The sequence below is a fragment of the Carcharhinus amblyrhynchos genome, unplaced genomic scaffold (assembly GCF_965287045.1).
Source record: "Carcharhinus amblyrhynchos unplaced genomic scaffold, sCarAmb.v2.hapA scaffold_791, whole genome shotgun sequence".
Taxonomy (NCBI): domain Eukaryota; kingdom Metazoa; phylum Chordata; class Chondrichthyes; order Carcharhiniformes; family Carcharhinidae; genus Carcharhinus; species Carcharhinus amblyrhynchos.
The window spans coordinates 43,831-69,758 of NW_027650531.1; the positions used below are offsets into that span (position 1 = coordinate 43,831).

General features: G+C 40.1%; 1 protein-coding gene across 2 annotated transcripts in view; it reads right to left on the bottom strand.

Annotated features, from left to right (window-relative positions):
* Positions 1-25,505, bottom strand: part of LOC145340127 (alpha-actinin-1-like) — a 51,465-nt gene extending 25,960 nt beyond the window's left edge. Inside the window, exons 1-9 of one of the 2 annotated variants that reach the window (XM_080184553.1) lie at positions 25,405-25,505; positions 21,833-21,911; positions 21,604-21,685; positions 16,296-16,381; positions 13,234-13,326; positions 10,400-10,630; positions 8,081-8,228; positions 3,827-3,977; positions 3,439-3,547 (exon numbers count right to left, since the gene is read on the bottom strand). In XM_080184553.1, coding sequence (XP_080040679.1) covers positions 3,439-3,547; positions 3,827-3,977; positions 8,081-8,228; positions 10,400-10,630; positions 13,234-13,326; positions 16,296-16,381; positions 21,604-21,619 — 834 coding nt within the window. In that variant the 5' untranslated portion in view covers positions 21,620-21,685; positions 21,833-21,911; positions 25,405-25,505. Of the gene's footprint in view, positions 1-3,438; positions 3,548-3,826; positions 3,978-8,080; positions 8,229-10,399; positions 10,631-13,233; positions 13,327-16,295; positions 16,382-16,576; positions 16,663-21,603; positions 21,686-21,832; positions 21,912-25,404 lie in introns of both variants that reach the window. The other variant, XM_080184552.1, reaches the window with a different exon arrangement.
* Positions 25,506-25,928: the final 423 nt, after the last annotated feature.

Sequence of the window (25,928 nt, forward strand, 5' to 3'; positions counted from 1 at the left end):
CTGAGCAAGTCATACCCCATCGACTTGAACAAGACTGACCACCAACCCCTTCATACGGGTTAGTCACAAAAACTACACTCGGACTCATTTCAGTTCAATTCAACCTGCCCATTCATACCCCCTTATCACCACTACCTCACTTACCTAATGTTTGCTTTTCCATGCAAGTTTCCCCACACCCCTCACCTCCCCTGCCTTTCCCAGTCTCGTGCTCATCTCCCCAGCTCACTCTTCCCCCTTTTAACTCCTAGAAAAATAATCTGTGACTTCCAAAAATTTCCACCACCAAATATTTCATGTTTGAATCAAAGTTGCCTTCATTTTCCCCAAAGCAGTTTCCCATACAGTTCATTAAAAGGCTTTTCAACCAAGTGAATTCTTCTAAACAGGAAACTCTATTCCACTGTATTGTCAGAGACATGTTCAAACTGAGTACGGCCTTGGAATCCCTGACTAGTCAATTGGTGCATTCTGCCTGAATGGCCAATCAAGGTCAATGCCAAAGTTGTCCGTGAAAGAAACAGGACACTCAGGCCAGGACACTTCAAAATAGCACCATTGCCAGAGTCAATTATGTCCACCCGAGGCGGCAGGTGTCTCACTTGAAATAATAACACCTCAATCAGTGCAGCACTCCCTCATTAGTAGTGTAGATTATTACTCAACTTCTGGAGTTGGGCTTGAGCTGGAACCTGAGTCAAGCAGCAAAAAAAAAACCCTACCAACTGAGCCACAACCAAGAGCACCAAATCATATCACTGTTTGGCCCCGTGACCAATAAGTTCTATGATTAAGTGAATCCATTTTTACCATTATTTTATTTGATGCTTTTCTACATTGTGCTGCTCATTTCTACATAACCCTTTAGTTGCTCAGTTGCTACTGCTGCTTTCTAAGGCACGAGTCTTACACGAGTAAAGTTTAACCACTGGCAACCACAGTATTCAAATACGTGGATTGATAATTTCTAACAATAAATATACCTGTAACCTTGGTTTATGCTCCAAGGAAATATCCATGGCCTGAAGGCATCTTCTTTATAAGAGGCACTTAGATTTGATTTATTTTTGTCACATGTACTAACAGTGAAAAGTACCGTTTCTTGCACGCTGTACAGACAAAGCATGCCGTTCATAAAGGAAAGGAGAGTTTGCAGGATCATAGTTAGGGTGTAAAGAAACATCAACTTAATGCAAGGTAAGTTCATTCAAAAGTCTGACAGCAGCAGAGAAGAAACCATTCTCAAGTTGGTTGGTATGTGACCTCAGGCTTTTGTAAGTTTTTTTCCTGCGGAAGGTGGAGGAAGAGAGAGTATGTCCAGGATGCGTGAGATCCTTAATTATGCTGTCTGTTTTGCCGAGGCAGCGGAAGTGTAGACAGAGTCAATGGACAGAAGGCTGGTTTGCTTTATCTAGGCATCAGCAGATTCACCAACAAAATTCATTCAACTAAAAGATTGCCTGTAGTCATAACAACACCATCACAACCGATAACTATTGACTAGTGGAGAGCTGGGTTGGAGACCAGGAAGGATGTACCTTAATCTGCTCAGAGTTACCCAATCTCAAACTGGATTAATGGTACAGGCGTGCTCCCTTTACTGGTCTCAATATCCCAAAGACAGGGAAGTTGACAAGGAACATAAAACTCAGGAGACACAGTCTATTCTGCCATTCAATAAGATCACAGCTGATTCGACTGTGGTCTCAACTTTCTACGTATGCTTTGTGTATAGCGTGCAAGAAACAATACTTCTCACTGTCTATTAATACATGCGACAATATAAATCAAATCAGAAACTCCACTTTCCTATCTGCATTCCATTACCTTCGACTTCCATCTATTAGAAACAGAACTCGGCCTCAATGACAATCTCCACTGGTTTCGGAGAGGACAATTTTTGACCCTTAAAAAAACTTCTCCTCATTTCAGTCGAGAGAGAGATGGGAGACCTCATTAACTCTACCCCTAGTCATAGTTGCACCTGTAAGATGAAACACCCTCCCAGTATCCACCCTGTCAAGAGAGCACCCTCCTGGTACCCACTCAAGTGTCCTCAGGATCTCATATTTCAAAATAGGAGAAGTTAATCAGGATTAGGCACTAACTATTTCAAAGACACAGTTCCTAAGCTGCCAACTCCATCTGTCTCCTTGGCAATACTGTGGCTCAACCAAACCGTTTGGGGAACCTTGATATTTATGCACCAGAGATGTCTTTTCAATCACATATCTGTACCATCACCAAGATGGTATTTCCACTTGTAACATCTGACTCTGCCCCGACTCAGCTCATCCGTTACACAGCCTAATCCATACCTACGTTACCTTCAAGACATGACATGACTGTTGAGTGCAATCCCAGCTGGCTTTTCATAGTCTACATGCCATAATCTTGATCATTGGGGCATGGACAGAGTTGTCAATTTGCATCAAATCCTATTCACATCACCCCAATGTTTGCTGATGTACATCATCTCCTAGTTAACCAATACCTCAATTTGAAAATTTTCCCCCTTTTCACAGCCCTCAAATGGCCTCTCCCCTCCAATCTCTGCCAGCCAGAGCCCTCATGTCCATGATTAATTCTGATCTCTAGCACCCACCTATTAGTGGCTATGTCTTTAGCTGCCTAAATCCAAACATCTGGAAATCCCCTGTCAAATTTCGCTACCTCTTGTTCCTCCTTTAGGCTTATAATGCATTTTTGGCCAAATGTCCTGATAATACCCCATGCAATTTAATGTCAAACTGTTATGTAAAGCACCCTGTGGCATTTTACTGTTAAGGTGCAACACACATACAAGTTAGCTGCTGTTGAAACTATAAATGAATTCTGAAGTAGACAGGGTCAGATGCACCTAGCAATCAGGCATTTTTTTAAAATTCAGTTGTGGGACATGGGTATCACTGGTAGGCCAGCACCTTTTGCCCATCTCTAGTTACCCTTAAGGCAGTGGTGAGCTGCCTTCTTGAATCGCTGCAGTCTGCATGCTGTGGGTTGACCCACAATGTCGTTAGGGAGGGAATTCCAGGATTTTGACCCAGGGAGTGAAGGAATGGCAGCATATTTCCAAGTCAGGGTGGTGAGTGGCTTGGAAGGGAATGTGCAGGTGGTGGCGTCCCCATGTATGACATACATATCATTTCATATTGTATGTGTACACACATTTAAGGTTGTACTTTACAGTGCCTAAAGGGAGAGGATGAAGAGCAATAGAAAGAACTCAAATATAATGTGTTTGCATGTACAATTAGCCTCTAAAATGGTTCAAATTTTTCTATGCCTAATCCAAAGACTGAATATTGCAGTGTTGACAAATGCCTTCAATTTTAATCAATTAATTTTTAATCAATCTAACCATTGCATGGGTCAGACAGCATAAAAATTTGATTGCATGTATATAGCCTATATAAAATTTGTTTGTTCTGGTCTCACCTCCAAGGCATCCCTCCTGCTCTGTGTCAAAGAGCCCAGGGTATCCCAGTGGTCACAGATAGTCTGGCAGCGGGCATTTACATTGGGAGAGTCGTAATAGTCCAGATCGCTGTTGAAGAAAGATGTTAAAGTAAGAAAATGCTAGCAGCAGCCTTAGGCTGGAGGTATTTCTTTTCACTCAAGTACAGATTAAGTTTGACTTGATAACATGCGAGCAATAAGGGAGGCATTCACCATACGGCTTCTTACTTATTACAGCATACTAACTGTTTGTGAATTTATCAGACTGCAGAGATCCAAACTCAATGGCATTAGTTATAAAAAAAAACTGTCCTTTAATGGATGGTGCAAGCATGGCTGGTGCAAACAATCACTTTATTGTACATACTTGAGCTCTTGTGCGATGGCAGCGATCTGCTCCACTCTGTCCTGGTGTGCTGCCAGATCACTCTCAAATGCCTCGTGCTTCTTCAGCAAGGCTTTGATATCAGCCAGTGCGGCCGTTTCATAGTCTTTCTGTGTCAACATTGCTTCTTTATCTGAAGGGGAGAAAATGGGGCAGGAGTTTAATCTGAGATTTTCACCCAAGAATTAAGGGAAACTGCCTACTCATTAAGTAGAAGTTAAAAACCATATTTCCCAGATGTTTATTCTTGGGAAGAATTGTTCGAAAACATTATCCCAATTGAAATAAGTCTTGATTACGAGAATCAGGTAGAGTAATACCAATTTATCTTAGCGTTAAAACCCAATAAGACCCATCACTGTCGAGTTATATTGTTACTATGTGAATGTCTATCCATTGCCGTCACACTGATTTCACTAGAACTCTATAGTTGACATACAAAACTTGTTTTGCAGTGGGAACTCCATTACCTGTTATGCAATTACTTGCCAAAATTCTAAAAGATGGCATTTGAGGCTTTACTGGTTGTGCAGCCTTAACATTAGAACCACCCCCCCCCCCAACCCCACCCCGAGATAAGAGGTCTAATATGTAGCCCCAATGCCCACACAGCATTGGTAGAATGCCTCAAAGTTACCTTTCTCTCATGTTAACATTTCTTGTGCAAGACTCTGCAAGTGTAGGTTAGCCCAAAAAAACCTGTTTAGAGCTGAAAACGAAAACGAAGATTTCTTCATCACAGCAATTCCAGATAGAACAAGAACACCAGTTTAAATTTTGGAATGGAATGGAATGAAACATCTTGTGGGAAACTGGTTTCCATTTCTACAGGTCCTGATTCATTAATTCAAAATGTTAAGAGTTCCCTTGACAAAATGATTCATGCTGAGGAGATTCACAAAACATTATACAGTTCAGAAAAACTTAAAATTCAACAAGATACATGGTCTGCTAAAAGTGATACGACAGGTGAAAAGTTTAGTCATTTTATTCCCAATCACACCAGCATTGCTTATTCAGTACTTCAGCAAGATGAGTAAGTTCATACATTTCAATTACATAGAAACATAGAAGATGGGAGCTGGAGGCAGCCATTTGCCCTTTCAAGCCTGCGCTGCCATTCACCACAATCATGGCTGATCATCGACTCAATAGCCTAATTCTGCTTTCTCCCCATAATCTTTGGCCCCATTTGCCCCAAGTGCTTGATCCAGCCACATCTTGAATGCATTCAATGTTTTAGCATCAACTACTTCCTGTGGTAATGAATTCTACAGGCTCACCAGTCTTTGGGTGAAGAAATGTCACCTCACCTCCATCCTAAATTGTTTTCCCCAAACCAGACTGTGACCCCTGGTTCTGGACTCCCCTACCATCAGGAACATCCTCCCTGCATCTACTCTGTCTAGTCTTGCTAGAATTTTATAAGTCTCTATGAGATCTCCCCTCATTTGTCTGAACTCCAGCGAAAACAATCTTAACCTAGTCAATCTCTCCTCCCAAAATCAGCCTGGTAAACCTTTGCTGCACGCCTTCATAATATCATATTTTACATCATTAAAAAGGGAGAAAATGCTGCAAGGTCCCACAGTTCCAACAAAATACAGGGGATGAATCTTTTAACAGTATGGGTCCTTAACCAGGAGTGTTTTCACAGAAGGTCAGTGGCCAAGTTGTTTTTTTGGTCTTAAATCATTAGATACCAGTGGGCAGCTGTGTATTCTCTATTTTTAGTTCATTTCCAGCACTACCATTTTTGTTCATTAAACTGAAATGTTAGGACAGTTGAGAGCCAATCACTGTGGCTCTGGAGTCACATGTAGGCCAGACCAGGTAAGGACAGCAGATTTCCTTCCCTAAAGGACATTAGTGAACCACATGGGTTTTTCCCGACAATCAATGGCTTCATGGTCATCAGATTCTTTTTATTGAATTCAACTTCCACCATCTGCCACGCAGGATTTGAACCTGGGTCCCTAGAACATTATCTAGGTTTCTGGGTGGATAGTCCAGTGATAATATCACTAGGCCATCACCTCCCCTACATTTGTTTAGCAAAAAGCATCTACAAATACTGCTGATTTTTTGAAGGTTGTGGAGAGGGCTGTTAAGTGGGCAATGGATGTGCACAAATCCGAGTGAAAAAGGGGAAGTAACTCAATTAATAGTTAGAATCAAAACACCTCAAAGTCACTGACACCTGCTCATTCAACTCCCTCATCTGGAAGGAAGCTTGGATAAATTTCTCAGACAATATCAATGTATTTCAAACCAAAAATTAAAGACATTAAGGCAGGGAAATCAGTCCACAGACTTCCAATTCCATTAATGCTGCGCAGAGTGTGCAGTTGTCTTATGGCTCAAAATGAAATCTAATTAAAAGCTAATGCTGAACAAGGATCCCTGTCTTTCAGATATTGTAACCAGCTTGTACTCTAGTTAGTTAGCAACTTGCATTTATATAGTGCATTGAATACAAGGAAGTGTGTCAAGACACTTCAAATACCCATCAAGAAACTAAACACCAAGTCAGAAAGACAAAATTAGAAGTGACGATCCAAAGCTTGGTTGAACAGATTTGTTCTAAGTAGCAGCAAGGTGGAAAGACAAAATTTAAGCAGGCGTTCCTGGTGTACAGGGTTGAAGTAGTTGAAATTGCTATCATCTGTAGAGGACATAAAAAGGTGGAGGTAGAGGAATTAAATGTTCAACAACATTTGTTTGAAGGATATTGTAGAGATTGGGTTTGGCACAGGCACGAGTGAGTAAATGAATTCTGAATTTAGTGCACTGGGGAACAAGGAGCTAGCAAAGAAGGGAGGGCAAGTGCTGCAGCGATTCAGACACGGTGGCATCAAGGTGCACAGAGGATGAGAAGCTGATAAGCAATGTTAGGTGTGGTCTGGACAAGAGGCAGCAATGGTTATACAAAAGCTCCTGGAGCAGAGGAACTGAGATAAATCCAGAGACAGGCAGGAAGGAAGGCAATGTTACCAAGGTGGAAGGATGCAGAGATGATGAACAAGATGTAGGGTTTAAATTGCGACTCAAAGAACACCAAAATTGTTAAATGCATTTAAATTGTAATATTCATGTTTTATCATCTTACTAATATCACCAGGCACACTTATCACAAGTAGTAATGGGATGTTGATGGCACTTAATGCAAAAGCTTTGAAACACATTACAGAAGTTATTTCTGGATTTTTTCTGTCAGCTGAAGTCATGGCAGCCAGAGTTTGCCATAACGAATCTGGTGAATGTTTACACAAGCTAGTCATCAAATTGTCAAGCAGTACATTTTGCAGAAACTTAATACCTGATCATGAGATAACAGCAAGATCATTCCAAATAATTTGCAAACATCATGCACGAGTTAAAAATTGTGACTTGATAACTAGTTAACACAAAGTACAGCTCAGTATTTTATCTCCCTTCTAGAAGCGAATTGTAACATTAATGATCAATATTTCTTGGGGTTCCTTCACCTCTTGTTTGCCACCATGCAAGTTTCTCGGTTTGTCTGGGACGATCCCAGGTCAGTCATTAACATTCATGAGCCTGCAGAACTGCAGTCTAGAAGCAGCACATCATTACAGTATTTATTCTGATGCTGAGCAAAAGGACAGTTTGATTATGGGGTTTTATGTTAATCCAACCGACAGGAAGCATGAATAACGGTCCAACTGTCAATTACATTTCACTGGTGATGTTTGGAAATCTTAGCTGTAAGAAAACGTGGAGGGTCAACCCATCAGGCACAAGTTACATGTCAATTCCATTTTTTGTCACATTTCATTCACCCAGCATGATGCTCAAGACACACTGGAACTACTCAAATATTACATGTGCTCAAGGGGGGGGGGGGGGGGGGGGGGGTGTGCAGCAGCACGCATGCAAATGGAGGAGACATCAGCTCTTCAAATTTATACTCAGTTGAATTCTCAAAGCGAGCAAAATTAAACAGGTACAGTATCAAGCCTCTGTCTGATTACCAAGCTCATTGGAAAGTCGGCTTGTTTTTTTAGTAAGGACGGACAAGGATCAATCTCCCTGACTGCAAAAACAACCCTACACGAACCAGAGCAAAATCTCTTTCGGTGGATGATTATTGTCTATAATTTTGCAGCAGTATCAGGAGTTACGATCAAACAAGGCTTCCACAAATTGTTTAGCCACCTATCAGAGCTCACCACCAACTCGATTCATTTATATTATTTCATGTAAACATATTACCTTTGGTCCAATCTTCGTGGATGGTGGCTTTCTGTCTGAATTTTTCTGCCAAATGATCAAGTCTTTCCAGCCTCCTTATCTCATTCAGCAGCCATTCCTCATAGCCTTTCTCTGCCTGTTCTAGTCCTTGCCATGCATTATTAATATCCTACAACATAACCAAGAGATTATATTACTCTGCAGAAATTAACTGGTAATCAGCTTTTTTCAGAAGTGCCTTGAAACCATGTTTAATCTCTAAATAAAAGCACATGGTAATTACAAATACATACGATTCAAATTAGATTTCTTTCAGAAAGAGATAACAATACACAAGTAAGCTGAGGATGATTTGGGAAATGTCAGGGTTGGGGTGAACAGGTGACTATGGACCCTCCACCAGTGGGGTTTCTTCACCTTATGTTTGTGTCTGCTGTAGACTAAAAATGATTGCCATGATTAGTTAACTGTATTATTGCTGCAAGTAGTAAAAAGGTGAACAAGATGGACCTTGGTCTGTGACATGCAATTCTTGCGTTTATAGAACTCCTTTGCATACCTTCTGCCCTAAAGGATTTCAGAGTCAATTGCCTTATGCAATGCATTTACTTATAGCAAAATAATGCGGTATTAACCATATCACAATCAGAAAGGAAATAATTATTCCATTCGTTTCTGGTGGGGTTGCCTGAAGGAGGAAATCTGAAGACATTTTGCTTTTAGTATAGCGGTAATATGTTTGTAAGCTCACATTGGAACAAGCAGATATGGGATACTATTTAACACTATACATTTATATCTTATTCTCTTTTGGATTCAGTTTTGGGAGGGGAGTGGGGAATTGATAAAAAACATGCAATTTCAATAACATATTTTAATTCAGCTTCATATCAAGTTCAGCTCCTGCCCAATTTAAATGTGTTAGCAGCACTCATTTTTGGAAATATTTCTGCAAGGCGGCAGGAATGTTGACCACAATTCATTCTCAAAAATGGCAAAATAGGCATGCCATCAAGGTCAATTTTGATTACATAAAACTCCCACTACCAGAGTTTAGATTTCTCTCCCAGAACGTACACGAAGTCCTGTTTATGGCAGTATAAAAGCAGTATTGAGGAAACTACCCAAATAACGATACCAATGTGTTCTAAGTATATATAACGTAGTAATGTCAAGCAAGAACTGTTACCTCACCAGCTTTTACAACCCACATTTAAAAAATATAAACATTATTGGTTTTCAAACCAACATGGAACAAGACTTCACTATGATCACTTCTTGGCTCACTAAACAAAACTGAAAAGTCCAAGTTATCATGGCACAGTTGTGCATTTATTACTGCACAAGAACAGTATGAACACTTTGGTGTTAATTTTTTTCACTAAACTCAGGATAACTAAATTGGTAAATGCACAGTCTAAAAAGGGTGTTGTCCTACACTAACCAAGTAGTTTCCAGATTAAATCCCGGCACTCTGCCAAGTTAATTGATCTCAGCCAGACAGCTGGATAGTGTGCTTCAACTAACTGAAAAAACCTCACTTCATAAAAGACCAAAAGCCATTTCAATACAACAGAATCTCACCCAAGGTGACAGAGTGAAGAGGGAAAAAAGGGAAAAAGGCACAATTTGATGTAGAATCCTACAGTGCAGGAGGCAGCACCAACCACAATCTCACCCAGACCCTATCCCCATAAACCCATGTATTCTACCCTAGCTAGTCCCCTGACACTAAGAGGCAATTTAGCACAGCCAATCAACCTAACCCACACATTTTTGGACTGTGTGTGTGTGTGTGTGTGTGTGTGTGTGTGTGTGTGTGTGGGGGGGGGGGGGGGGGAGGAGGAGGAGGAGGAGGAGGAGGAGGAGGAAACTGGAGCACCCAGAGGAAACCCATGCAGACACAGGGAGAACATGCAAATTCCACACTGTCACTAGAGGCCAGAATCAAACCCAGGTCCCTAGTGCTGTGAGGCAGCAGTGCTGACCACTGTGCCACCATGGGAAGGAGGGCAAATGGAAGATCAGAGAGTCATAGTCATATAGCATAGAAAAGGCCCTTCAATACCACGAAAAGGTACACTCATCCCTTAACCTTGAAGGTTATGATATTTTGAGTGCTCATCCAAAGTGGTGTAGGAACTTCTACCTTCTTCAGAACATCCTACTTAAGTTATTTGACCTATGAATAACAATTTAAAAAAGGTGTTTAATTTTATTAAAATTACAATGGTCATTGTCAGCTGTCCCTAGATTCAAGGAACACAACAATAGGTAAACAGCAATTTTCTGATTTCAGCAGAATGAGAGATTTAATTAAAAATGCAAAGTTCTTCTCACCGACACCATTTTCCCTTCGGAGGGCATGAATGCTGGCCGGTTGCTGAGCCGGAGTTTGGTCTGCAAGGTGTTGAAGTTGATCTCAAGTTGACACTTCTCCTGTACTTTGGGAGGTTTGTGGACACGGCGGTAATCGCGGAAGTCTTCCAGCTTTTGCTGCATAGCTTGCATTGTTTTCTCAGGCTCTCTGTTCTCTAGCCAGGGTTTGGTTTGACGAATCCATTCCAACAACTGAAAGCAAAAACCATCAACTCAAAAAACAATAGAGGTCACACAAAAAACTGAAGTCCATGGAATCATAGAAACCCTACAGTGCAGAAAGGCCATTCAGCCCATCAAGTCTGTGCTGACAAGAATCCCACCCAGGCCCTACTCCCCATAATCCTACATATTTATCCTGCGGTTGAGGACTCTAGGTCTATATTTGGAGTTTAGAAGGATGGGAGGGAATCTTATCGAAAGTTACAGGATACTGCGAGGCCTGGATAGAGTGGACGTGGAGAGGATGTTTCCACAAGTAGCAAAAAACTAGATCCAGAGGGCACAACCTCAGGCTAAAGGGACGATCCTTTAAAACATGGAGGAATTTTTTCAGCCAGAGAGTGGTGAATCGTGGAACTCTTTGCCACAGAAGGCTGTGGAGGCCTGGTCATTGAGTGTCTTTAAGACAGAGATAGGTTCCTGATTAATAAAAGGTGACCAGCGGTTATGGGGAAAAGGCAGGAGAATGGGGATGAGAAAAACCAGCTATGATTGAATGGCAGAGCAGACCTGATGGGCTGAGTGGCCTAATTCTGCTTGTATGTTTTATGGTCTTAAGACCTCTAACCTACACATGCCAGGACACTAAGGGGCAATTTAGCATGGCCAATGCACCACTAACATGGGAGGAAACCAACACAGATGCAGGGAGAATGTTCAGATTCCACAGTTAAAAATTAAAGCCAATAATTTATTGAAAAGATGTGCATGCACTTAAAATTGTCAGTGCTTATTTTACAATTTCTGGCATTAATATCTAGCCAGTGTTAGCATTATTATTCTTTTTAAATACTAGTGCTTGTTATTCAGTTCTCAACACCAATCATGCTCTGCTGTAAGCCCCCAAAGTCAAAGGTGTAGAAATTCCTAAGTGCTTCAGAACACCCTACTTAGTTATTCAACCTAATAACCAGGATGACTAATGAGATCCACTTAAGGAAACAACTGAACAAGTTTCCCAATTGCACCACCAACTGTACCACTTGATCTTACTGAATGCCCAATGACCAGAAAACCTAGGCCATTTCCTTGAACTAGCTCTGAGCATGGACCCAGGCTGCTCACAAGTACTATTAATAAAACCTGCACTTATCAAGAATATTGATAAAAATGCAAACTATCACTAGATTAATTCTAATCTTTAATTAACTTAGCACATGCAAATATCAGTCTCCTGAGCACATGCTGTTGAGTACCTCATTTACCAAATTATATAAATAGAAACTTCTGTTTATGGAGATTGACTATCAGGATCTAATTAGTGTCACAAGTAGGCTTACATTAACACTGCAATGAAGTTACTGTGGAAAATCCCCTGATCGCCAATGTCTGTTCAGGTGCACGGAGGAGAATTTGGCATGGCCAATGGACTCACCAACATGTCTTTCAAATCATGGGAGGAAACCAGAGCACCAGATCGCAAACGTTTCTAGAATTTTCTACTTATTTTAGTTTCTATATGATATTTGAATTCTAATTAAATGAACAGCATAAACTTCCACTTTTTTATTCGTGGGCATGGACATCATTGGCTGGCCAGCATTTAGTGCCCATCTCTGGTTGGGCTTGGAGGGCAGTTGAGAGTCAACCACATTGCTGTGGCTCTGGAGTCACATGTAGGCCAGACCGGGTAAGGACAGATTTCCATCCCTAAGGGGACATTAGTGAACCAGATGGGTTTTTAAAGACAATTGTTTCATGATCAGTAGATTCTTAATTCCAGATTTTTAAAACTTAAATTCAAATTCCACCAACTGCTGTGGCAGGATTTAAACTCAAGTCCCCAAAACATTAGCCGTGCTTCTGGACTAATGTTTGGTGATAATACCACTTTCTGCCATAAGTCTCACATTTAGAGAAACCAAACATCTCAAAACGCTTTACGGCCAATGTACTCTTGCCACTACTGTAAGGTGGGACAGAGTGGCACATTTGCACACAGCAAATACCAGACAGCAATAATAATAATAAAATAATAATAATAATGACCAGATAATCTGATCTTTAGTGGTGCAGTTTGAGGGATATATATTGACAAGTACACCAGATAATCTGCCTGATAAATTTTTGCGCTCAAGCTTTTGCAGTGAGATTTGATTCAGGGAGCTGAGACATTAGTAAAGCATTATATAAATTCAAAAACAAATCCAGTGTACATTAATTCCCATACAACACTGGGTTCAGTAACACTGAACAATTATAAGCATTGATAAGGACCATCCAAACGCAAGGAAAATATGAGAAGGTTGGAGACTATAGCATTGAAACAGACCAAATGGCTGAATTGCTTTATATGCCATACGAGTCTCCACCCTAAACAAAGTCTTTGCAGTCATTTGGTGGGTTATTGCTGGGGGGGGGTGGAGGATGTTTTGACAGGACAAAGATTGTAATGTAGAAATCCGTTGAGCTGCTGGTAAGAAAGTTTGCCAGTTATTGCTTGCTTCCTGGCTTAAAATTACAATTTGATGAGCACATTCCAAAACGCATGTAGTTTTTTTTTAAATGCATTCCTACACATTATACATGACAAATCAGATAGTTTTATTAGTAGAGCATACTGTAATACATACATCACTGGCCAGTTTCTCGTAATCTTCCATCAGATGTTCATTTTCTTGGTTTACTGCCAGGACTTTGCAAATCCTATTGGCTGCAGTCTCAGCCTGTCAGAAACAGATGCATGGTTACGACAACTTGAGCACACGGATCAATCCGTAAAGTGAGAGTTACCACACAGCTAACATTTGGGAAAGAAAAGATGGTTATCCTGAACTTACACCAGCAAAACTGCTGAACTTGAGTTACCAGATGTGTGGCTTTCGTTAATTACAAAAAACCGCTCAAAGGACTAAAATTACACAAAGTAAAATTGAATAAAAGACATTTTCCGAGATAGAAAGAGCTGCTATTTAATCAATAATTTAAAATAAACCCATTAACAGATTACTCTGCACAACTGAAGTCTCACTGTCCACTGAAGCAGACAGTATGAATGGATTCAGATGGCAAACTGTTGAGTGATCCGGAACAGAGGTGGTTGACTAGATAAGGTTGAGATTCATCAAAAGGAACTGAATTTGAGCCCTAATGGTTTCTTCTTCATCCTAAAAATGAGGGCATAAAAGACAGCTAATTTGGGATTCTGTCTTGAAATACTAAAGCAGAAACAGTAGCAAAGAGAAGGTCATTTAACTCCTTGAGCCCATGTCTCCATTCAATGAGATCACAGCTGATCTGCAACTTTAATCCACATATGCGCTTGCATCCCAGACTCCTTCGTACCTTTGACTAACAAAATTCAAACAATCCCAGATTTATTAATTGGTCTAGCATCGATTGCCATTCACTGAATAGAGTTCCAAGTTTCTACCACATGATATGTTTCCTAATTTAACTTCCAAAAGGTAAAGTTTTACGATTGAAAATTATGCTGAGTCCTTGATCACATCCCCCTCCCCTCCAACTAGTACCTTGGAAAAACCACCCAATGGAGCTAGTCCTAAAATACAAGTTGATGACAAGTTTATTCATAATACTCCAAATATGACAAGAAAGTCATGACAAAAAAGAAATTAGCAATTGGCATTATTTTATTGTGGGTAATGGTGGGCATAAATTAAAATGTACAATCCCATCAGCATTTGTGCTGGAAATTTGTATAGTATGGAATTTTAAACATGGTCAAAAATGGAAGCAAGCTTGCACAGTACATCTTTAATGACTGACTGACTGAATCTTAACATTTGCATTAAAGATTCTGCATCTCAGTGACAAGAATGTCATTCAGTTACCAGAAGGATTGTATATTTATCATTAACTACACTCTGTTGCACTATAGCTATTACCTACACAGAATATGTAAAATAATGGATCTTCACCAAATAATTATGGTTCATAATAGCAAGTAGTAACAACAATGAACACACCAGGGCCCTCATTGACTAAGTCATCTAGGAGAGCATAAACCATGGAGGTAGAGTGGCATATTGTTCAAGATATCTATAAAGGGTCAATTACACAGCATTCATGGCCAGGAGACACTAGGAAAATAGTTAAATCAAAGAAGGGAGAAGGATGCTGTTCCTGTTGCATAGCAAAAGACAATAAGCACACAGGAAGAACAAAAGTAGATGAGAGCTGATCACCAGAGATGGAAATAAAAGGGTCCACACAGAAAGATAGCAATGGATAACAGGTGAGACAACAGGTTCACAAAATACTTCATTAGAAAGAAATTAAAAGGAATACAGGATTGTTTCACAGGCATATTTAGTATTTTTGGCACTGGTGTTACTCATGAGCTTGGACATAGCAGCACACATGAATTAAATGGTTTCTTGGTATTGATCATGCCTTATTTTTCTGTACACCAAAATAATTTGGTACAAATCCACATTAAGCTTGGCTTTAAAATTATGACAGTTCAACACCTACCTCTCATTCTTCTGACTGTGCGCTAACGCATCTTGGTAGCAGTAGAAATTAGCTAGTCAGAAACCCGCAAACATCACTCCACAGATGTCTGCAAGTCTAAGATGCATGCAATTACTTAAGTGTGGCCAGGCCACTGGGGAAAATGTTGTCCATGCTACATGTCTACAGATATTCCAACAATCTCACCATGATATAAAAGGGGATCTTAGTATCTGAAATCTAGTAAATTTAAGGAAATTGTGAATTTCAATCTGGATAAATTAAAGAATTTATCCCGAAAGTACAGTCCAGGGGCAAAGTTCACTGGATAATAAGAGTTTCTCCTGCGACATGCAGATTTATTATAAAAGGCTTGACTGGAGGGTGGTTGAAAATTGTACAAATTACACTGAACCCATCTATAAAATTCCCTGCACGCATTTTTAGTTAGGGAAGAACACCAAATGATCAACCACAAGAATAAAAAGTACTCTTGCTCTGAGATATCTTTCAATTATAATTGACATTCATTCGATGGTGACACAAAAGGATCAAATAAATTTCTTAAAGTTCCCCCACTGTTAGACTTTATGATCTAATTGAGATCTTTAAGATTATGAATAGGAAGTGACAAGATTTGTCCAAGCAAATAGCTCATCATGGCAGAGTTCAAACAGTGGTATACTAGCTAAAAGTTTGGAAGTTAAAGTGAAATGAGACAGCTTTAGCTACAACTCAACATAAAGGTCACTGAAGCAAACAAATAGATTCAGGCAAATGGATGCATATCTGCCTTAAGGATCTGACTGAAGGTAGAAAGTTAAGGCAAGGCAGAGAAGGCAAGCGTTGATCCAGCTGTTAAAGGCTTGGATTTGCTCTTTAATTCCTAAATATTTCAGTTCTTAAGATGGAATCAGCCTTAAATAGTCACAGAAACTGAAGTAGCATGGCTGTTATAATCAAATTTGCAGTCACAAAATGACTTAATTGCTCAAAACACACTCCAACGAGCAGTTTCATTTACAAAACATGCTCTTATGGCATCCTTTACAATTGCAGTATCACAGCAAGCAGAAGGTGCACTGCTACATACAAAGGGATAAGATTGAAGATAGCCATGTTTGCCACCATTAATCATGAGAAATACAAGCAGCACATCACAGATGACCAAAAGCACTGAGGACAGAATGTTTGCAAGGTACAGGAGATAAGAGCTCACCTTCTGAGCACCTGAGAAGGCATGGTAGTAGCATGAAACGTAAGTCATAATAGCCTTTTCATCTGGCCTGAGAGTGCCTACAATATCTGTGCAGAGAGAAAGTCAGCAGAGTAAGCTTGCATCATGCCACAAGCAGAAAAACCACTCATTACATGGTACGAGAGAGAACAGGTGCAGCATCATGCCTAGAACCAAGAATATAAAAAATCTGAGGAACAGCTGAAAGAGAAGCACAAGATCAGTTTTGCAGGAAGGAAGGGGTCCTTGGTGACTTATGGTACCTTCTGCGCTCCTGAAAAGGCATGGTAGAAGCAGGAGACATAGGTCATAATAGCCTTCTCATCAGGGCGGGCGGTGTTCACGATGTCTGTGGGTAAACAAAAGTATTAAGAGAAGCCAACAGTCAACATCTTCAGCTGTTGCAATCAAATATTTTTGCATGCATTAGCCTTGGACCAACAATGCTCCACTGAACAATTTCACCCACCATATCTTACTCATTTCAAAAGAAAATGTGAAGGAAGTGATGCAGCACACAGTTCTTCTTCCCTTACATCTACATAACAATGTTCATAAAAGCAAAAAGTTGTCAAAAATTAAACCAAAATGCCTTGAAAGTGAGGTCCAAAAGACCAATGTAAACAGCTGCAGTTAATTCTGGTATGATCCCTTAGTATTTAAACCATGGAAAAAACTAACTGGACACTAAACTTCAGGGCACTGATTAACACAAGTGCAAAGGAATTAAGTATTTTTGCAGAAAATGCATCCAACCAAACATTTACAAAAGAAAAGCAATCCTTAGCCATCCCAATATGGGGACAGTCAAAACAATGTGGATATCTACACAAATATTTAGAGAGTTATCCTAATGGGGCGGCAGAGCGCCTAGCACTGCTGCCTCAGCGCCAGCGACCCAGGTTTGATTCCAATGTCAGGTCACTGTGTGGAGTTTGCACATACCCCGTGTCTGTGGGTTTCCCCCAGGTGCTCCAGTTTCCTCCCACACTCCAAAGATGTGTGGATTAAGTTGATTGGCCGTGCTAAATTGCCCTATTGTGAGAGGGGGACTAGCAAGGGTAAATGCATGGGGTTGTGGTTGGTCCAGCCCCAATGGGCTAAATGGCCACCTCCAGCACTGTAGAGATTGTATGATTCTTCTATGCTATTTACACTCTCTAGTCATTGCAACATTTTGCAGGAACCAAGTATTAAAAATATTTTGATTCAAATTTGTTCCATTCTGAAGGTGTGTACAAAACAAGCTGTTCACACAGATTAAAGTCAGTCAGTGGAATCAGTAAGCAAAGGAACAGGCCCTGGTGAAAGGGAATCCTGGTAGCATTTAATAACCTGCATTAGCATTGTTCACTAATCATAGCTGAACCAGTTTACCTGTTGGTTAATATGTAACTTGAACTACTGTGCATAGCCATAGTTACTTTGGCAAGTTCACAAAACACCATAACAGCACCTACCACTCATTAAAAGTAATCCTCAGAACTAGATGCACAAACGGGGCTCATTACAAATTTAAATATTTGATCAGCAAGTTCACTTGGGAAAGATAGAACAAAAAAGCAATTTGTTCCTGAAAATTCTATTTGCTCTGGCACTACAATGACAAAAAACTTCCGTTCAAAAGCACAATCCACATGCTGCTCAAAATGGTATCTAACATTTCTGATTTGGTTAAAAAAATCTATATCATCTATACTTTAGGGGGCCACCAGGCAGCTGATACACTATTTTTCCAGTGTCCTGTGGAATAAAGTGCTGTTAAAAGGGTTAGAAGAAAAAAATTCAGTTAAGAATGTGGAAATGAATGTTCATATGTGGTTGAAGTATTGCAGTAATGTTGTGCAAGTTTGAAGCAAGCACAAATTGCATAATAAATCAGATAAAGGGTAAATTAAGTGCAAATGTCTTTTAGGTGTACACAAAAGTCCGAGTGAACATTCCACTGGGCTGTCCAACCTGCAGCTCAACCACATACATTAATTGCATGTGGTCCTAGTTGTTCAGCTTTGAGCTGAGACAACTCCACTGACCTATTAATTACCCTTGGATTTTTGAGGGTTTGAAGAGAGCTATGGCTCATTGGTAGCTAAATCCCAAATCAATATACAAATATTTATAAGTATTGTAAATTAATGGGAGCTCCATAACGAGCAGGAGCACCAAGGAATGGCCAGGCACCCCTGCTGCAGGTTCAACACGAAATGGGTTTCAGCAGTTCTAAATAACAAAGTGGATGGATTATTAAACTGAAACAAAAAACTGTGGTCTGAAATTGCAAAATGTTAGCGTACCAGAACCTTTAAACAGAGGAGCCAAGTCCAAAGAAATACTTGGGCTCAAAAGTCTCTTATCTCTACATTTATAAACTGTCACAGAACTGTCACTAAAAATATTTTAGTCAACAGTAGCATCTGTCCTCCCCTTACACTGTTGTCACAAATGAAGTCAATTGTTGGGAGGATACATTGCAAATGATGGAATGTGACTTTAAAATTTGCAGATGTCTGGCCTTGGGAGCTAAAAACAATAAGAAGTCTCATAGCACCAGGTTGAAGTCCAACAGGTTTATTTGGTAGCAAAAGCCACTAGCTTTCGGAGTACTCAAACTTGATGTCTGTGTCAACATGCACGATCTTCTTGGAGATCCTCTCCACTTGGGGCTGTTTGTGGTGGCTTTTGCTACCGAATAAACCTATTGGACTTTAACCTGGTGTTGAGACTTCTTGCTATGTTTACCCCGGTCCAATGTCAGCCACATCACACATCATAAATAAAAAGCAGATAAATAAGATAAATATTATCTTAAGACATATATAGGAGATAAATAAAATCTCCCAACCTGTCTACCAGAATCACTTCTGGGTAATTGAAAGTACAGCTTAGAGTGTATCCATGGCAATGATTACAGATACAGAGAAGCATCATTAATTTCCCTAGCTCCCACTTCCTCCAGATTTAGTACTCAAGTGGTCCTATCTGCCATCCCAGCAGAGTATGGCTAGCTTGGCACACAATCAAGTTTGTATCCATCCTTGTTCAGCCACTAAAATGGAAAGCTCCCTTGAGAAAATCAGGGGAAAGGGTATATTCATGTGCAAATAAACTCAGATGATTAAATCAGTGGAAATAAGGATAATGTGGCATATGGGATACTTGCCTTTATTAACCAAGGCATAAAATAAAAGCAGGGAGGTTATGATGAGCTGTATAAAACTCATAGGCCACTTTTTATTTATTTATGGGACATGGGCTATGGGCTAGCATTTATAGCCAATCCCTAGTTGCTCTTGGAGGGCAGTTGAGTGTCAGATTGCTGTGGCTCTGGAGTCACATGTAGGCTAGACCAGGTAAGGACAGCAGATTTCCTTCCCTAAAGAACATTAGTGAACCAGATGGATTTTTTGACATTTGACAATGATTTCATGGTCAGTAAAGCCATAATTCCATTAAAATAATCAAATTCAAATCCCACCAGCTGCCGTAAAGGATTGGAACCCAGGTCCTCAGAACGTTAGCTGACCTTCTGGATTAATTGTCCAACGATAATACCACTGGATTGTGTGGATGTTTACCTTTATTAAAGAAGGCATAGATTATAATCCATGATGTGGAGATGAGAAGGAGCACTCAAAGCTTGTGCTACCAAATAAACTTGTTGGGCTTTAACCTGGTGTTGTGAAACTTCTTACATAGATAATAAAAGCAGGAGGTTATGATGGAGCTGTGTAAAATGCTCATTAGGTCACGGCTAGTGTACAGTTCTGGTCACCACACCGTATGAAGGGTGTGATTGGCACCAGAGGGTACAGAGGAGATTCACCAAGATATAGCTGAAACACTACAGCCCAAGCAATAAAGAGATACTGGTTAGGCTGGGGTTGTTTACCTTGAGAGCAGAGGAGGCTGAAGGGGACCTCATCAAGTTATACAAAATGAGGAACATATGGAAGAGTTTTTTCCCACCTATCCTCAGTAGAGGGGTCAATAACCAGGGGGCATAGATTTAAGGTAAGGAACAGAAGATTTGGAAAGGATTTGAGGAAAAGCTTTTTCATCCAGAGGATGGTAGGAATTGGGAAGTCATGGCCTGAAAGGGCGGAGAAGGCAGGAACCCTCAATACTTAAGCATTCAGATGAGCATTTGAAATGCCATACAAGGCAATGGACCAAAGTACTGGAAAATGCAGGACTGGAATAGATAGGTGTTTAAACTCTTAAGAGTTCCCGAGGCCTTTTAAAATCATACTCAACACTGCACTCTCCCAGTTGTGGGTTTTAATGAGGTAGCTCAACACATCATTAATAGTTTGGTACCATCACAAAAGTGAAAACATTCTACTCCATTTACAACTATTCTGAACTAAAAACTACTACACAGAATCGTTGCAGCGCAGGAGGCTACCATTCAGCCCAAAGTGTGCATGCTGACTCTCCAAAAGGGTAACTGATCTAGTGCCATCCTCCACATAGCCCTGCACATCTTCCTTTCCAGTTTAGTCCAATTCTCTTTTGAATGCTTCATTTGATTCTGCCTCCATCACACAGGTAGGCAAACTTTAACTATCGCAGTGTGAAAAAGGTCTCTCATCACACTTGCTTCTTTAGCCAATTTTAAATTGGTGCCCCCTTGTTCTCAATCATTTCTGGAATGGATAGTTTCTCCCTACCTACACTGTCCAAATTGCTCTCAGCCTTCCCTTTTCCAAAAGGAACAATCCCAGCAGAACCAACCAAAACTGAAACTCCTCACCCATGGAACCATTCTAATGAATCTTTGCTGCACCTTCTCTAACCCTCCAAATCCTTCCTAAAGTGCAATACCCAAAACTGGACACACAATACTCCAACTAAATGTCTCTTATTTAATATTGTCTCCGCTCTTTCTACCATACTGAATTACTTGACATTTCTCTACACTGAACTTCCACGTTGTCACTCATTTCACCAACTTATCTATGACTTTTTGAAGTTCTACGCCATCCTCCTCACAGTCCGCAATGCTTCTAAGATTTGCGTTATCTGCAAATTTGAAATTTATCCCAGGGTTTCTCATCGTGAGGTGAGCCAAACTTGAATGTATAATGTAACCGCTGTAATGAGATGCAAAGCACAGATGGTGATCCATAGTGCTGAAGGAACATTAACAATCTCTATAGCAAGTAACTTCAGCATTCACAGACTGAACTGAACAGAGGATTCCACATAATTAGAAAAGGCAAGAACAGTTATCCATACAAGAGCCTGACAAAATACAGCACGCAAGTATATGCAGGGTAAAATGGCTTACCTTCTGCATCCAACATTTTGGGAATGTCCAGGTATTTCTCAGCCACTTCAAAGGCATTGTTCAGGTTTGTGAGCGGATCATCCTACAGTTTGATGGGAAAAAAAGAGTCAAAAGGATCAAACACCAATAGCATCATCAGTAGAGTTACAAAATTCAGGCTCTTAATGTATAGGGCAGAGAGACATTCTTACAACACACGTTAAAACCTCTTGTTCAAATTGTTACATACCTTCCTCAGTTTGTCGTAATCAATAAGTTCCGGTCTGTGCCTATGAATGAGCGCGTTGAATGCCAGACCATCTTTCCAACTAGACACCAATATCAGAAGCAAAATCCAATATTAGAACATTGTGGGGAAAAAGGATAAAAAGAATCTATTCATTCCTGAAATTTCAAGCTATGAAACCAAGAGAAGGAGCTGAGGCATCTACAATCTAGATGATTATTTCCCTCACTTCTGAAGCACGTCAACATGTCTAAGTTAAAGTCATTGCAACAAGAACTATTCTACATCAAGAGATGGAACAGAAATATAAGAGATGCTTATGGCAACACGGTGGCACAATGGTTAGCATTGCTGTTTCATAGCACTAGGGACCCCAGTTCAGGTCACTGTCTGTACAGAGTCTGCATGGGTTTTCTCCAGGTGCTTCAGTTTCCTCCCACAGTTTGGAAGATATGCTGGTTAGGTGCATTAGCCAAACAGGCGCCAGTGTGGTGACTAGGGGAGTTACACTGCGGTGTTAATGTAAGCCTTATCTGTGACTAATAAATAAACTTTTCTTTAATGTCTATCATCAATACTGGTCAGCCAAGCAACAGGATTCAGTAAAGACAGAATAACTAAGAGGTATACACAGTTGAATTATTCCACAAACTTGTTTATTTTAAAGGCAAATATAATTCCACTGAGTTTAGTGGAGTTATTTTTGTTGGCAGCTGTTATAATTCTGGTAAGGGCCATTAATATTTAGAAAAACTATTAGTGGATTAGTTATTAATGGAAAGAAATACTCTTCACGATCCCACTGTTTAAAACAAATTAGTTTATTCTGCAAGAAACAAAGCAAAGTAAATAAGCAGTCTTGAGTAAACACATACTTTAAAATCAAAAAAGTATAAAAACATTTTAAACCAAAACTTAACAGAACTCCTTTTTTCACCCTCTCTTATGACTGCCCTCAAAGTCTTTTGGCTACTTATCAAACTATTGACGGTTCCTTCACTTCCTGGGACCAAACCTACATGCCACATATCGTCAGAAGCATGAGTTTTAAAGTCCTTCCACTATCCTCCAGATAAATGGCATTCCACCACACTCTGCACCTCAACTGTTAACATTCCAGCTCAAAACATGAGCCACATGGAACTGCTCAGAGCTTCTACCTCAAATATCCCAAGCTATTTTGCTTCTGGCCTACAATTAGTTTTCAGCACATAGCAATCTGTCTCTGCCTAAACTGAAGGATTATACCCACCAAGTTGGGAGCTTTAAGCTCCAACCCTAGAATCCCAACAGCAACTTCTCAATTCTAACAAAGGCTCCATTACAAATTTAAAGATCATAGAATCCCTACAGTGCAGAAGGAGGCACAGTCTGCACTGAGTACAACCCCACCCAGGCCCTATCTCCATAACCCCATGCATTTGGCCTAGCTAGTCCCCTTAACATATAGGGACAATTTAGCATGGCCAATCTAACCAGCTGGTCTTTCAGACTGTGGGAGGAAACCACCCAGGCACAGGGAGAACATGCAGACTCCAAACAGACAGTAACCCAAGCTGGGAATCGAACACCAGTCCCTGGCACTGCAAGGTCACGGTGCTAACCACTGTGCCACCCCACAATGGGCAATATATTTAAGTGTTCTCATGACTACCTCCAACACTGCAAGTTAACATAAGATACTTTCAAAATTGCAATTAACCCAGACTTGTTACTTAGTTGAGGCTTGTCATTTATTCATAATATTAACTTAAAGATTCTGCAATATTCAGATAATCAGATATTCGCAACATGTTCTTCTAAAGGAGATTCTGGGTCAAATTATGTCAATCACCCAAACTATTGAGAAATAGAAGTTTGCATAGAAATCTTATACTCCTTTATATTGTAGGCTTGCTTCCCATGGGAAAAGTCTTGTTTGTAACAACCGTCCAGTATAAATGGTCTAATCCCTTCATCATACTGCAGAGTTGTTGTAATAGCTTTTGCATTCTTTCCAAAACATAAAATTCACGACCATGACAAAAGCCCAATTTGTATTATCAGAGCTGTATTTACACTATAAAGCAGATTAGCAGCAGGGTGGATGCAATTTAATAGAAATGTGTGACTATACAGAGACAAAATAAGGAATGAATAGTCGAGGTGGATAAACAGACACCAGCAGTTCAACAAAAATACCACAATAGTGCAACATCCATATAAACCCATATTTGGGTTTTAGACAAATAGGCACAGGAGGCAATAAGAAGTGTAAAGGCTGAGTGTGTAATTTCTAGACATTCCATGATATAAAATAGATGTTAAAGCCTGAGAACAGTAAAGATAACACAATGAGGAAACTATTGGAGATATTCAAAATACTGAAAGCAAAAAAGGTGATTTATGACAAGTTTTTAAATACTTAAAAGATTAGCTTTGGAAAGTCAGAGGTGGGGGGGGTCTAAATTTGGAACAGATTGAGATTAGATGAATGAAGCATCTTAACAGGAAAATGGGTAACAGTTGAAACAGAAGATGAAGTTAAATGTTTAATGTCATAAGTAGACTGCAATGAAGTTACTGTAAAACTCCCCTAGCTGTCACATGCTAGCGCCTAGGGGTACACTAAGAATTTACCATGGCCAATTCACCTAACCAGCACATCTTTTGGACTGCAGGAGGAAACCCACACAGTGACCCAAGCTAGGAATCGAACTGGAATCCCTGGCACTGAAGCAGCAGTGCTAACTGCTGTGCCACCATAAAAAGGACTAGGGAGTAGGATTGTTGAGGTACAAGATTAGATCCCAAGAAACAATGTCCATGACTAAATGGTCTTCAAATATAATAGCAAATTTGAATGAGAATCCAATGCAGAGTGTTTTATTTTGTTGCCAGATCCATTACATACAGAAAACAGCAATAACAATTTAGACTCCTTTACATGGGAATGGGCTAAATGCAATTTTGTTTTATTTGTGGCAGCATTTAAATTGTAAGAATTCAGTCAACCACATTATGCACAAGTGTCATCAACTGTAAGCAGTCAAGGAGGAAGTGGTTTGGGATAATGGGACAATATGCCGACATGGCAATATTTATATTGCTCATGTCTCAGTTGTCGAGGAGAGAAAACTAATTAAAAGGCACAGCTCAGAAGTCAATGGATACATGGTCAAACTGACCAATGGACAACTGAACTGGGGAGCGATTGATTGCAATCACGATGTTTTTTTTTAGAAAAGCTTTTACAATTGAAATGCAGGCTTCCTGTCTTTGGGAGCTGATGAAATATAAAAAGGAAAAGCTTATTACACATAGCATTGTTTTACCACCAGTGGTGGAAATCATGATAAGTGTATTTAAGTGCTCCAATGAAGAGCAATTATCGTATCAATAGGTTGCACAGATCTTACACAGGCATCAATAACAACTCAAGTAACAAACTGGTGGAAACTGACAGCCAGGAATACTGGCTGGGGAGAAAATAGCCACCGCACATCTGTTACTGGAAACCTATCACTCCAATTTAAGCACAAATCAGATTCCTCTTGCCACAGAAAATCAGGGATATGCTATGCTGCACCCATTACCTGATGTGGAAGTTCTGCACATTTACATTCTTGTATGGTGCGGTCTTCCTCTGGCACCACAGCAGCAATCCCTCCTTGGCAGAGGTCTCTGGAAAAGAAACATTTCGGCAATTGTAAGGAACAAATCAGAAGTGCTAATCAAGTAGCCCCAAAGCACTTTACAACATTTGGTATAAAGAAATAAAAAGCACCTTAAAAAAATCCCCAGATTAACAACTGCGTGCACAAAATTGCTACCTGGAACCAACTGATTTCCTAAAGTTTGCAGACCCCACAAGACACACAGCATCAAATACCACCTGGTTCACAATAATCACTTTGAAATACTACCGTGACAGGAAGCCATTTCAAGGCATTATTTAACCTGGAATGTGAATGGCCTCATTGTGGCTAAACAAGTATATTATCCCATAGCAAGGACCACAATGCCGGCTTTACCCAAATAAACCACTAATTACTGAACAAACAGGTGTCATCTCTCAGAATTGTACATTCCTGCCATCAGTGGAAAGTTTAGTTTCAGA